The 13,095-nt window shown below is 39.0% G+C and overlaps 1 protein-coding gene across 5 annotated transcripts in view; it reads left to right on the forward strand.

Annotated features, from left to right (window-relative positions):
- WDR33 (WD repeat domain 33) overlaps positions 1-13,095 on the forward strand; it is a 103,388-nt gene that overhangs the window by 30,304 nt on the left and 59,989 nt on the right. For all 5 annotated transcript variants that reach the window (XM_074964028.1, XM_074964027.1, XM_074964026.1 and 2 more), the window contains exons 2-7: positions 1,893-2,117; positions 7,216-7,284; positions 7,765-7,869; positions 8,631-8,726; positions 9,229-9,380; positions 11,202-11,299. In XM_074964028.1, coding sequence (XP_074820129.1) covers positions 1,914-2,117; positions 7,216-7,284; positions 7,765-7,869; positions 8,631-8,726; positions 9,229-9,380; positions 11,202-11,299 — 724 coding nt within the window. In that variant the 5' untranslated portion in view covers positions 1,893-1,913. The remainder of the gene's footprint in view (positions 1-1,892; positions 2,118-7,215; positions 7,285-7,764; positions 7,870-8,630; positions 8,727-9,228; positions 9,381-11,201; positions 11,300-13,095) is intronic.

The raw sequence follows: 13,095 nt of genomic DNA on the forward strand, positions 1-13,095 counted from the left end.
ATTTAATTGTAGAAATAAGCATATGCTACTTTTTGCTACTTAAATTTGCAAAGACTAAGTTAGATTCTATTCTATGAATATTTTAAAATATTGTTATATATCCTCAATAGAATTGTCGTATAACTATAAATCAGTTGTGTTTGCAGGGATTTAGTTTTCAACACATTGTCCCTGAGGTATCTTAATTGTTGGACACAGTAAAGGTTGGTAGGTCCCAAATTTACCTTTTTAAAATAAAGTTCTTGGGTATTTGGCTACTTGACAGTCCTTCTTTCCCCAAAACTTGTTTGGTTTTCTTTGAAGATGCAAGATCAGTGTTAGCAGTCATCCTTTACCTGGGAGCAATCCTAACATAATAATGTGGTATGTTCATACCATAATGGAAAATGTATGTGCCAGGGAGACTTCATAAGGAAATGTTTTTAAGTTTCAAGAATCCCAGTGGTTAAGAACTAGAAATTTTAAAAACTTAAACTTGTCAACATCTTGATATCTTCCTATACACATTAAGCGTAAATCTTATCAAACTTAAGATTTGTTTGTAAAATATGAAGACTTTTTTTTTTTTCATTTAGTAGAGTTCAAAACTTATCGTGTGAAATTAAATCTGGCAGTTGAAATGTTATTTCTTTCTGTACTCCTGTGGCAGATTTCTCTTCAGACTTTATGGGAACACTTTATAAAACAGAAATTTTACAGTATGATTTAAACAAATTATTAAAACTGAGGATTTTAAAAACCTTATTTACTTTTCACTGTTAATCTGTCTTCCTTGCAGCTTGAAGATGAGCTGTTTTTCCTACACAGGCATCATCAGTGGTGATAAAAGATCGTGTAGGCCAAACTCTGATGTCTGTTATATCTGCATAAAATCCTGTTTTAAGATTATACCCTAAATTGTGCAACTGTATTTGCATAATTTGTGTAGTTGAAAGCAGAATTTGATCTTGTAGCATGTTTTCTACTCTTGTATGAAATCTAGATTTGGTTTTTCAGAACCCAGGGTAAATTGTTAGGGCTCGCAATTGAAAAATCTCCCTTCTGAACTGAGAATTTGAGGTGGTGGCATTGTAGTGTGTTTTCAAAAGTGAGTTGCTGTGCTTCTACTAGGACAGTAGCAGACTTAATAGTGACATAATCCTATTTCTGTATCTAAATATCTCTCCCCAGCTGTGTCTCAAATCTTAAACATTAAATATCTCGATCTTTACGGTACTTAAAAAAAAAAAAAGTTCACTGTGGAATGGATCCACAATACTTGTGTTTTAAAATAAGATTTTCCTCCTGCCTCAAAGGATTTCTGTAATGTTATTTAATTTGTTTTTTTTTAAAGTGTATTTCTTTTAAGACTGCTTAGAAATACCAGGAAATTAAAACTGACTTCCTCCAGCTAGGCAATTTCAAGACTCTAAACGTACAACAATTTGGCTGTATTTTCTCTTTAAAAGCAAATATAAGACTTGGTCTCAGCAAGTTATTCTGGTCTTGATTGTTTAGGAGCATAGGTAGACAGATGTGCTAGCTCTGCTTGAGCTAGCATATATATGTCTGTCTGCACTGGGAAACATGCTTCGAGCTGCTACATGGACAAACGGTTGGTGCAGTGACTGGTCTTGGCAGAAAATTCCTCTCTGCCTTAGATGCAAACCATACTTTACTGAATGAAGTTGAAAGTTGTAATTTACAGATTTGACGTAGGTACTTGCTGAGAGGCAAAGCAAGAATAGGAAGTGCCTATTTGTCTCTTTTCAGAGAATAGATTTGCAGACTTTCATATACCATGTTTATATGAGCACGTAAAATGATTTCCAGATAGACTCCTTATTTTTTTAACACTTTGAGCAGAAACATATCTTAATTACAGCATTCCTCTAATATTTTACCTCTTTTAGTGTTTTAGAAACAAGATCGCCATGGCCACAGAAATTGGCTCCCCACCCCGGTTTTTCCATATGCCGAGGTTCCAGCACCAGGCACCTCGGCAGCTGTTCTACAAGAGACCTGATTTTGCACAGCAGCAGGCAATGCAGCAGCTCACCTTTGATGGGAAACGGATGAGAAAAGCTGTGAACCGGAAAACCATAGACTACAATCCTTCTGTAATTAAATATTTGGAGGTAAGTCTAGTTAGTCTACTGTGTTTGAAGTCTGAATAGTGTTTTCTGAAACTCTGATTATTCAAATTTCAGGTATGTTCACAGAGTAGTTTGGGTAATTGGGGATTATGTATAATTGACAGTGTTCTTTCAGAAATGTACAGATTCAGTGAAGTGTGGATAGATGTTGCTCCTTCTGAATAAAACAATAAACCTTTAGTGCATATTTGAAGTGGAAGATTTGCTGTTATATAAAGCTTTTATGTGAAGTCTGATTTGGGACAAGAATTGCATATCTTATTACTTTGTTTTGACATTCAAGCTGACCTAAATTGTACGTTAATTATGTTAAGATTCATATGATCATTCTTTGTCAATTTGTGGCTTTTTCTTTGTGGGGAGAAATAATAAATAAAAAAAGCTTGTGTTCATATTGGGCAACTGAAAAGTAGTTGTCATTTTCTATTCAGCTGCCTCCTTGAATGAAGAAAACTAATATATGCTACTCATACCACAAGTCTGTGAACCACCTTGTGCAGTCCTAATTGCTGAGACTACTTTGAACCAAATACTGTGGAAGATATCTTTCCAAGAAAAAATACCCACTTGGCTTTCCAAATTACTTGGGGTATGTCTATGCTGTCAAGTTTCTGCACCACAAGTTATAAGTTATAAAATGCTGGAAATAAACCCCTGTTGCGTGTCCACACTGTGCTCCTTGTGATGCTGGAGCGCATCCACATTAGCAGCTCTTGCAATGGCAAACACAGCAGTGCGTTGTGGTAGCTATCCCACTGTGCAACTGGCCACAGGGTGCTTTGGGAAGGGTTTACAATGCCTCATGGGGCAGGCACAGTGTCATATGATCCAGGTTTCCCAATCCCATTGTTCCATGGGCATCCTACTACATTGCCAGCTGCTTTTCAACTGAAAGGGTGGGGGGTGGGAAAGAGTGTGTGACAGGGAGTGTGTGTGTATGGAGAGGGGAAGGAGAAAGAGAGACGGTGGTTTTTTGGGGTACAGTGTGTGTGTCAGTATGCTGTCTTGTAAGTTCAGATAGTGGCAGGAAGCAACCATTCCTGGGGGAGGGGAAAACCCTGACATCGGCCCCCGGCTCCTTCCCTGAGCTGTGACCCAGAGCAGATCAGCACAGCACACAACAGCTGTCAGAAACGGTGCTTTGAAAGGGGAGGGGTGCATGTCTCCAGGGAAGCTGAGTTCAAAGCAATGAGCAGAGCGGTCACTTGAGGCATTATGGGACAGCTCCGGAGGCCACTTACAGTGCAGAAAGCAATCAGGTTTCTACACTGACAATAGAGCACTGGAGCCTCTGTGCAAATAGCCTTCCGACTCTTTTTTGAATCACTGCAACTGAGGAGTTTTTGTGCACAAAGTGGCTTGGCTGTGTGTACACATCTGCAGTTTGAGAGCAAAAAGCTGCTTTACTGTGCAGAAACTTGCCAGTGTAGACACGCCCTTGGTCTCTTAAGTTTCTTTATAAATGTTTTTTTCCAGGGTGAGACCTTGTGTGCCATGTTCAAGTATTAATTCAGAGGAAATATGCTATGAGAAAAATGTGAATCCCCAAATATATAATGGGAATGCTGGCAGAACCTCAACTGCCAAATTGTAAAGACAGCATTATAATGAATTGTATGCGTCCATTCCATTGTAGCCAACCCACAGTTGTAACAGTTTGATAACAAAAAGGAAATAGATGTGGCTGTTAGTAATTTCAAGATATGCTAAGGTGTAATATTTAAAATATCTCAAGAATGAACAAATAAGTTTATAGCAGTGTTCCAGTGGGCTGCTTTTGAAAGCTCACATAATTAATAAGAACTGACTCTGAGGTAAACAGAAAATCATCGCATTGGTAGTCCAGTATCACTTTTTACTTCTGGGAAATTAAGGATTTTTTTTTAACCTGAAACTTTGCACACACTTGTGTTTAGTTCAAATTTGTATTTAAGTATTTTTTTTAAATCGTCTGAGGTAACTGTGGCACTGTATACACAACAGAGCTTATACTGGCATAACGGTTTCATATAGATGCAGCATACGCCAATATAAGGAATTTTTCTGCTGGTATAGGAAACCACCTCCCAAAATGATGTTAGCTATGCTGACAGAAGCCATCATTTGTCGGCATAGCTGCGTCTATGCTAGGAGTTTTGTCGGCATAGCTGTATAAGTAGGGGTTGTGTGTTTTTCACACCCCTTGCTTATATAGCAGTGTTGGTATATGTTTTAAAATGTACAAGTATATATGTTGAAAAACAGGTTCCTGTGCCCACCTAGCGACATTTAGAGCCAGGTTTTGAATCCCATGCCATCAAAAGTTAAGGTTCCAGGGTCAAACTATCTCCATATTTAACTGATCTGATATTTTAACTGATGTGGCATGGGCTTTCATGTTTTTATCACATCATAGTCACCCAGTCAGGAAATTACATGCCAAAAATATTTATCTAAAATTCTAGCTTAAACTTTGATTCACAGTCAAAACTTAATTGAACCCACCATATCAAGTTAAAGTAGGGTGCTAGTCTTAAATTTGCCAACCTGTGAATCTTGTCATGTCTAATAATTGAAGACTGTTATGATTGGCAATATAGAATACCATATATACTGGAAGTGAATATTTGTCTTCTGGCCTTTCAAACCCCATCCCTTTGACTACACTGTCTGCTCTTGGTGCTCTGACCACAGAAATGTCCTTTCTATGCAAGTACTACTGGATGGAACTCGCTTTACTTTAGAGGCCATCAACACATCTCTCATATTAGGTAGAGGGGTCACTGCAGAGCCAAAACTCTTAAAGAGGCTGAGCAGGAGTATACATTTCTTTCTGGGCTAGAAACCAAGAGACCAGGCTTATGTGTTTCTTGTAGTAATGCAGAACATTAAACACAGGACCGCTGCCTTCCTAGTATTTTTACATAAAACATTTACTTTCAGTGAATAAATACATGGAATTCAATGGGCCCCTGTCAAGGTTCCTTCCCCACTCTGAACTCTAGGGTACAGATGTGGGGACCTGCATGGAAGACCCCCTAAGCTTATTCTTACCAGCTTAGGTTAAAAACTTCCCCAAGGTACAAACCTTGCCTTGTCCTTGAACCCTATGCTGCCACCAGCAAGCATGTTAAACAAAGAACAGGGAAAGAGCCCACTTGGAGACGTCTTCCCCCAAAATATCCCCCCAAGCCCTACACCCCCTTTCCTGGGGAAGGCTTGATAGGAATCCTCACCAATCTGTACAGGTGAACACAGACCCAAACCCTTGGATCTTAAGAACAATGAAAAATCAATCAGGTTCTTAAAAGAAGAATTTTAATTAAAGAAAAGGTAAAAGAATCACCTCGATAAAATCAGGATGGTAAATACCTTACAGGGTAATCAGATTCAAAACATAGAGAATCCCTCTAGGTAACGAAGGAGAAGGACCTTGGAGTATTGGTTGATCATAGGATGACTGTGAGCCGCCAATGTGATATGGCCGTGAAAAAAGTGGTAATGCGGTCTTGGGATGCATCAGGAGAGGTATTTCCAGTAGGGATAAGGAGGTTTTAGTACTGTTATACAAGGCACTGGTGAGACCTCACCTGGAATACTGTGTGCTGTTCTGATCTCCCATGTTTAAGAAGGATGAATTCAAACTGGAACAGGTACAGAGAAGGGCTACTAGGATGATCCGAGGAATGGAAAACTTGTCTTATGAAAAGAGACTCAAGGAGCTTGGCTTGTTTAGCCTAACTAAAAGAAGGTCGAGGGGAGATATGATCCCTCTCTATAAATATATCAGAGGGATAAATACCGGAGAGGGAGAGGAATTATTTAAGCTCAGTACCAATGTGGACACAAGAACAAATGGATATAAACTGGCCACCAGGAAGTTTAGACTTGAAATTAGACTAAGGTTTCTAACCATCAGAGGAGTGAAGTTTTGGAATAGCCTTCCAAGGGAAGCAGTGGGGGCAAAAGATCTATCTGGCTTTAAGATTAAACTCAATAAGTTTATGGAGGAGATGGTATGATGGGATAACATGGTTTTGGTAATTAAATATTCATGGTAAATAGGCCCAATGGCCTGTGATGGGATATTAGATGGGGTGGGATCCGAGTTACCCAGGAAAGAATTTTCTGTAGTATCTGGTGAATCTTGCCCATATGCTCAGGGTTTAGCTGATCGCCATATTTGTGGTCAGGAAGGAATTTTCCTCCAGGGCAGATTGGAAGAGGCCCTAGAGGTTTTTCGCCTTCCTCTGTAGCATGGGGCACGGGTCACTTGCTGGAGGATTCTCTGCTCCTTGAAGTCTTTAAACCACGATTTGAGGACTTCAGTAGCTCAGACGTAGGTGAGAGGTTTTTCGCAGGAGTGGATGGGTGAAATTCTGTGGCCTGCGTTGTGCAGGAGGTCAGTCTAGATGATCATAATGGTCCCTTCTGACCTAAATATCTATGAATCTAGGCAAAACCTTAAGTTACAAAGAGACACAAAAACAGGAATATACATTCCATCCAGCACAGCTGTTTTACCAGCCATTAAATAAAAGGAAATCTAACGCATTTCTAGCAAGATTACTTACTAACAGAAGTTCTGAGACTGCATTCCTGATCTGTTCCCGCCAAAAGCATCACACAGACAGACACCCTTTGTTTCCCCCCCTCCAGCTTTGAAAGCCTCTTGTCTCCTCATTGGTCATTTTGGTCAGGTGCCAACAAGGTTATCTTAGCTTCTTAACCCTTTACAGGTGAAAGGGTTCTGCCTCTGGCCAGGAGGGATTTTATAGCACTGTATACAGAAAGGTGGTTACCCTTCCCTTTACTTTTATGACAGCCCCAATCACACTTTTGGACACTGTTGTGTTATAAATTAATCATTCTTTTGACTTTACATGTTTCTTATAATTTACCTCTATCCTCCTTCATCTTATGTAATGTAAAATATACTAGTTTCCTGAAGCCCAAAATTTTGTACTGGAATTGTTTTGAAACTTATGCAGTGCATAATGAAACTTCCAAATATGCAATCTGTATAATTCTTCCTACTTTTTGTTCAATAACACTGGAATACAGCAATAATAATAACCAGGAGCTATTTTCTTCTTTCCAGAATAGAGTATGGCAGAGAGACCAGCGAGATATGCGGGCAATCCAGCCTGATGCAGGATATTATAATGATGTAAGTACAAATCTTTATATATGCTTCTGAAGCTCTTATTGTAGACACTAAAACTCTTCTACCTGAAAAGTAAGACTCTGCCTCTGTATACCAAAGTTCTCTATTTGCCCTTGAGAGTTGACTAAGACTTAGAGGGCATCTTCATGCTATGTTCCCCTGCACTAACGGACCCTTTTTGTCCCAAGAAGAGAGCCTGAATGTTAATGGACTCTTTCAGTCCTGTTCTAGTGTAGTGAAATTGCTAAAGTTCAGGTGTTGAAAGGTTAGTTGCATTTGAGATATGTGTGTGTGTTCGTTCCTGAGATGGTGAAAGTAGTATCCGCCGATCTCAAACTGTCAACATATTTAATTGATTCATTCCTACAATCAAACGCTTGTTTTTCCAGAAATGAACCTTCTGAGCCTCTACTTTTTTTGTTTCTTTCCCAAGATGCAGTTTGAAACATTGTTGCTAAAATTCTTTTCTTTCCTCACTTACAGCTGGTCCCTCCTATAGGAATGCTGAATAACCCTATGAATGCTGTAACAACAAAATTTGTTAGGACATCTACCAATAAAGTAAAATGTCCGGTGTTTGTTGTCAGGGTGAGTATTATGTCGGCCTGGGCTAGATTTGTTCCCAAGCTTGATTAGTTAACAGAGAAATATTTGTCTCTAATAAAATTAGAATGGCAAGATAATAAAACTAGAAATGTTTCTAAGTAAAACCATCATGCAGGATTCCAGGTCTTGGGCGCCCCAAGGCTTTTTCAAAATCTGGACGGACATGCCTCACCTTTTTCACAGAGGATCCTAGGAATGATTCTGGGACAATTAATCAATTTATTCATTGTTTGGTTTGTATGTATTTCACCTTCAGTCTAATTTTTCTCAAAACTTTTTTTGTGCCAATGTGTCTCAACATTGTCTTGAGGGAACCAACCCAAACGAAGAGGGTAGTTCAGTCACCATGCACGTTGAATCCTTGCAATCTACTAGCCTGCCTGCAAGGGTGGCAGGATTCTAGTAGTAGTGGCATGTTTGATGAAGACACCTGTTCACTAGAACTGAATTGAAGCCATCAAACTCATTTCACATAGGTGACTGGACAGCCACCTTCTGATAACTCTTGGTCACTAATGTTTTGGGCTGGATTTGAACTGGTGAGCTAGAGACGAAAAGCCCTTTATCCTATATCTGATTTCCACCCCCCACCCCCCTCCTTCCTACCTTCCAGTACAGAGTCACTTTATAAATCCAAATGCTTTAGAATCTCATGCAGGGACTTCTATTTTAACAATGCTGAAGGATACAGGAAAGGTGGCTTGGCACTGTCAACACAGTCTAATTCAGTTTTTCTCTTGCAGTGGACTCCTGAAGGGAGGCGCTTGGTCACTGGGGCTTCTAGTGGAGAGTTCACCTTGTGGAATGGATTGACTTTCAATTTTGAAACAATATTACAGGTAACTGCATCCAGCAAGCTGTCTGCATCTTTCTCAGAGATTGTAAAGAATATTGTAGTCATGCATCTCCACATGCTAATCATGGGCTAGTGGACTGAGTTCAGTCCTGAGAACTAGGGAACACCTGAGTACTTATCCTGCACAGTCCCTGACTCCTGTTGTGATCTTGGGCAATTTGTTTAATGGTTTCAGCTGCATCTCCCTGTCTGAACTATAGAGATAATATATCTGACTTGTTTTCAAGGGAATATGAGGAGGATTTATTATGTTTTAAGTATTGGAGACAAGGTGCAAGTATTTAGCTCTGCACAAGTAAATTTTGCACTGTGCAAGATACATAAAATAGTCTCTCCCTGAGGAGCTTGCAGATCTAAATACTCTCCATTTCTTTTATTCCCTTGTCATAAATGTTAAATGTACACGTTCTCACTGACTTTTGCGTTCATGTGGGTTAGGTAACATTTGAATGTATTTGTTAGAAGTTTTATTTTTGACTCCTCAGGCTCACGACAGCCCTGTAAGGGCCATGACTTGGTCGCACAATGATATGTGGATGCTGACAGCAGACCACGGGGGATATGTGAAATACTGGCAGTCCAACATGAACAACGTCAAGATGTTCCAGGCACATAAGGAGGCGATTAGAGAGGCCAGGTTTATACACAATATACCATTTTCTGTAGTACCTATTTCCATAATTAGACTGTTCTCTAAGTGTATTCTGGGTGCAGAGTTGCATGGGTTCTGTCAGATTCTGGGAAACTTCATGCACCAAGTAAACACAGTATTTTCTTTTGTTACCACATTCTCACCGTTTTGCTGGCAACTTTCTGAAATAGTATTGTCCCAGTATCTGCCTCTGCAATATGTTAGAGATGTATTTTTCTGCCGCATTTTGCACTGGTATTCTTTTCATTTATATATGGTGACGATGTGTATCAGTTATTCCTTTTTATACGGACTGTGTAAGACAACAATTTCATTCCAAATAAAGAATTCAGTCTTTAATAATCTAACTGAATAAAATATAAAACCTTCAGAAACAAAACACCTGCATAGTTCTCACAAAATAATAATAATAATAAAAAAAGCTAAATAAAGTGAAGAACTGCTTGGCTTGGTGACGCCAAGGTTTCCACTAATACTGAAGACCCACACAGATTGCCACATCCAGAAGTCTAATGTTAACATTGAATGGGTTCTTAAGCTTTGAAGCTGTAAGCAGACCATTGAAAAGAAGATTGTAGGACATTTTCCTGATTCAGTGTTGATGCCTCAGTTGTGCAAATGTATATTTTATATAAAAATGGAGTTTTAAGTGATATTTTCTCAGTAAGTTGTATATGAAAGATGTTTCTAAAGTAAATATGGATGAATCTTTTAGTAAGGTATGTAAAGAGAAGAAATGTTTAAAGCAAACCTGAAGAGGAGCTGCAGACCCAAAATAAATCTAAAGCAGTGTTTTTTCAGATTGGGGTGCTGCCCCTTGGTGATAAGAGGTTCACTGCCACAGAAACACTTTCTGTTGAGGTCACCGCTTTCCCCTCTCATAAGATTCAGGATTTCTTGACAGAGTTTGATTTACAAGACATGCGTACATTGGATGCAGTTATTGGTTTAGTGTATCATGTCCATACACTGAATTTCTCCAACAGTAGGCCCCTTCCCGATCATAAAGATCCAGGATTTCAAGGGGATTGCTGTTGAATTAACTGAACAGAGACTCTTCCTTGGTCTTTCGCTGCACCAGAAAGGAAGTGGCTGCCTGTCAGTTGCTGGAGATGGTCTGACCTTAATCACATGGCTAAATAACCCCACATTTTTCCCAGTGGCTTTCATCTAGCAATATTGATAAATTTGGAAGCATCTTCCATGGCTGTAGAATTCTAACTTCATTTCACAGAAGGGAAAAACTTCCTTCTGTTCCTTTTCATATGTGTGGAACGTGTTTTATATAAGAATTTTTCAGCAACCAGTCCAATTGCTAGTAGCAGTAGCCTCTTCCTATTCCCCACCTTCCCTTAATTTTGCTTGTCTTGCTGCAAGGCACCTGTGGCTGAAGAGGAAATTTACTCTTAGTGCTCTCCCTCCGTACTTCTGCAGTGTCGCTTTACCACTATCAACAGTGTGAAAGTCTAGGGCTGCAGCTGCTATTAAGTCAGTTTCATGTTGCTGCTGGTCTCACAGAGAAGGTGCTGCTGTGTACAGTCATAGGTAGGATAGTGCTAAATATAAGTTCTGGATTTTCCCACTTGACTGGGGATCGAAAAGCAGAAGTAAATCCTAAACTTAAATTCAAAGTCTTCTGATGGAAATGTGTCAAATGGCAGACACTATGTTTAATTAGTGGCCCTTATGTTAAAATGCCTCTTTCAATGTATTACACCTTACAGTTTAATTTTGCCCTGTCTGAGAAGCATAGATATTCTGTTAAATGCTGACTTCTTTCCCCTGCTGTGTGTCTTCATGTAACAGTTTCTCACCCACGGATAATAAATTTGCTACATGCTCTGACGACGGCACTGTTAGAATCTGGGACTTTCTACGTTGCCATGAGGAGAGAATTCTTCGAGGTATGTGTGCAAATAGTACTGATTGGGATATTTCAAGAGGGGGAAAACCTTTTTGTAATTAAGTGTTCACAATACAGAAATAACAGCTTGTCTCCATTTTTCGTATGGCATCCCTACCTTAAATCCTCCAAACAGATAATACCTCCAGGAAAACAGATATTTCAGTTGGCCACTGTTTCTAATATCTCCCAGTGTCCAGACAGCTTTTCAGATTTACATTACCCATGTTTACTGCCTGTTTAAACTCTTTAGATTTTGGAGTTGGATATAAAGATGCTTTCCTAATCCTGCTGTTGGCAGAAGCAGCTGTTAGGAAGGCAAATATATTCCCAATTTTTCATCAGTGCTTAGTAACTGTGACAACATTTGCTCCACTGTACACACATTGTCATGCAGAATGTGATGTTTTTCAGGGACATAACTTTGAAAACACTCATTTGACTCTAATTTATTCTAAGGCAAGTCAGTTACTATTTAGCTGTGTGGAACATAACATTTAGGTGAACAAAAAACGCTAAGTTTTGATCACACCACACACTGCACATATTAAATGTCTTGGCTTCTCAGTTCAGTAGTAGTGTCTATGAGAGGACACTTCTGAATCTTTTCCATTAGATACAGTTCAGGAGCTTTCTACCTTTTTTCTGCAACCTTGTTTAGTAGCAATAGCCTATATAAACTATTCCTTTCTTTCTGAAGATGCCACTTAATTTTCCGAGTTCATCTGCTAATGTTCATATATTGGACCAGTACGATATAGTAGATGTAACAGGATGAAATATCATTAAGGGCTGTATTAACACTGCTGTCATGTCATGAGATATGAATGGGATGTTGGCATGCAGACAGTCTGCAAGGAAGATGACTTTAACAAAACACTGGAACTCTTGGACTAGGTGCCTGAATTCATTTGACATTTGCCAATGCAGAGGTTTTAAAAGCCTTGTATATCACACTTGGACTTGCACCATTTTTACAAAAGAGAATATTCCCTGCTTCTCTTGGACTCTCTATTCTGATTTTTACTGTTTTAGTCTCCCTTTGAACCTTACTACTGTTGAAGCCTAGCATTTTGATATAGCCTTGCTTTCATGATTTTTCCATCAGAAACATCACTACAGGCGTTTTTGTTCCTTTCAGGAGTTGACAAACAGATTTCTAGGGCATATTGTTGGTATTACAGTTATCCCTGGAGGCACCAATCATGTTGGGGATCATTGTGCTGTCTGCTGTACAAAGGATCAAATTCTGTGCTGATGTATATTCCATGCAATCACATTAACTATTCAGTTGGATTGTATAAGAGAGGAGTGATTGCATCAGTGCAGAGTTCAGTCCACTGTGTAGGTCTTGCATTAACTTCATTACTCTTTCCTGATCTATGTTCTTCTGCATGGAGGTCTCTTAGGCCAAGGGAACAAATTACTTAAGAATTTCAGGCCAGTATATAATGATACTTGTACTGTATTTCCTTCTGTTTCATTTTCTCAAAGATTGGGATTGTGTATACATTCTATGTATAGTTTCATTTTTAAATACACTATAAAATTGTCAGTGTGAAATCCATCATATTTATATATAGCAAAATAGTTGTATAAAGAGAATAGGGCTTGTACCGTCACTGTCCATATAGTGTATGTACAATACACCCCTTTTTTACTGACTTTATGTAAATCAGCAGTATTGCCAGATCTTCACCACCTGACATAATAGAGCACATGGATTTTTTTTGAGAACCTTTACTTTCGGAACAAAACCTTTCTAAAAGTGGTGGAAAATACGATCTCTTCATTCAG

Source organism: Natator depressus, chromosome 9, assembly GCF_965152275.1.
Source record: "Natator depressus isolate rNatDep1 chromosome 9, rNatDep2.hap1, whole genome shotgun sequence".
Taxonomy (NCBI): Eukaryota; Metazoa; Chordata; order Testudines; family Cheloniidae; genus Natator; species Natator depressus.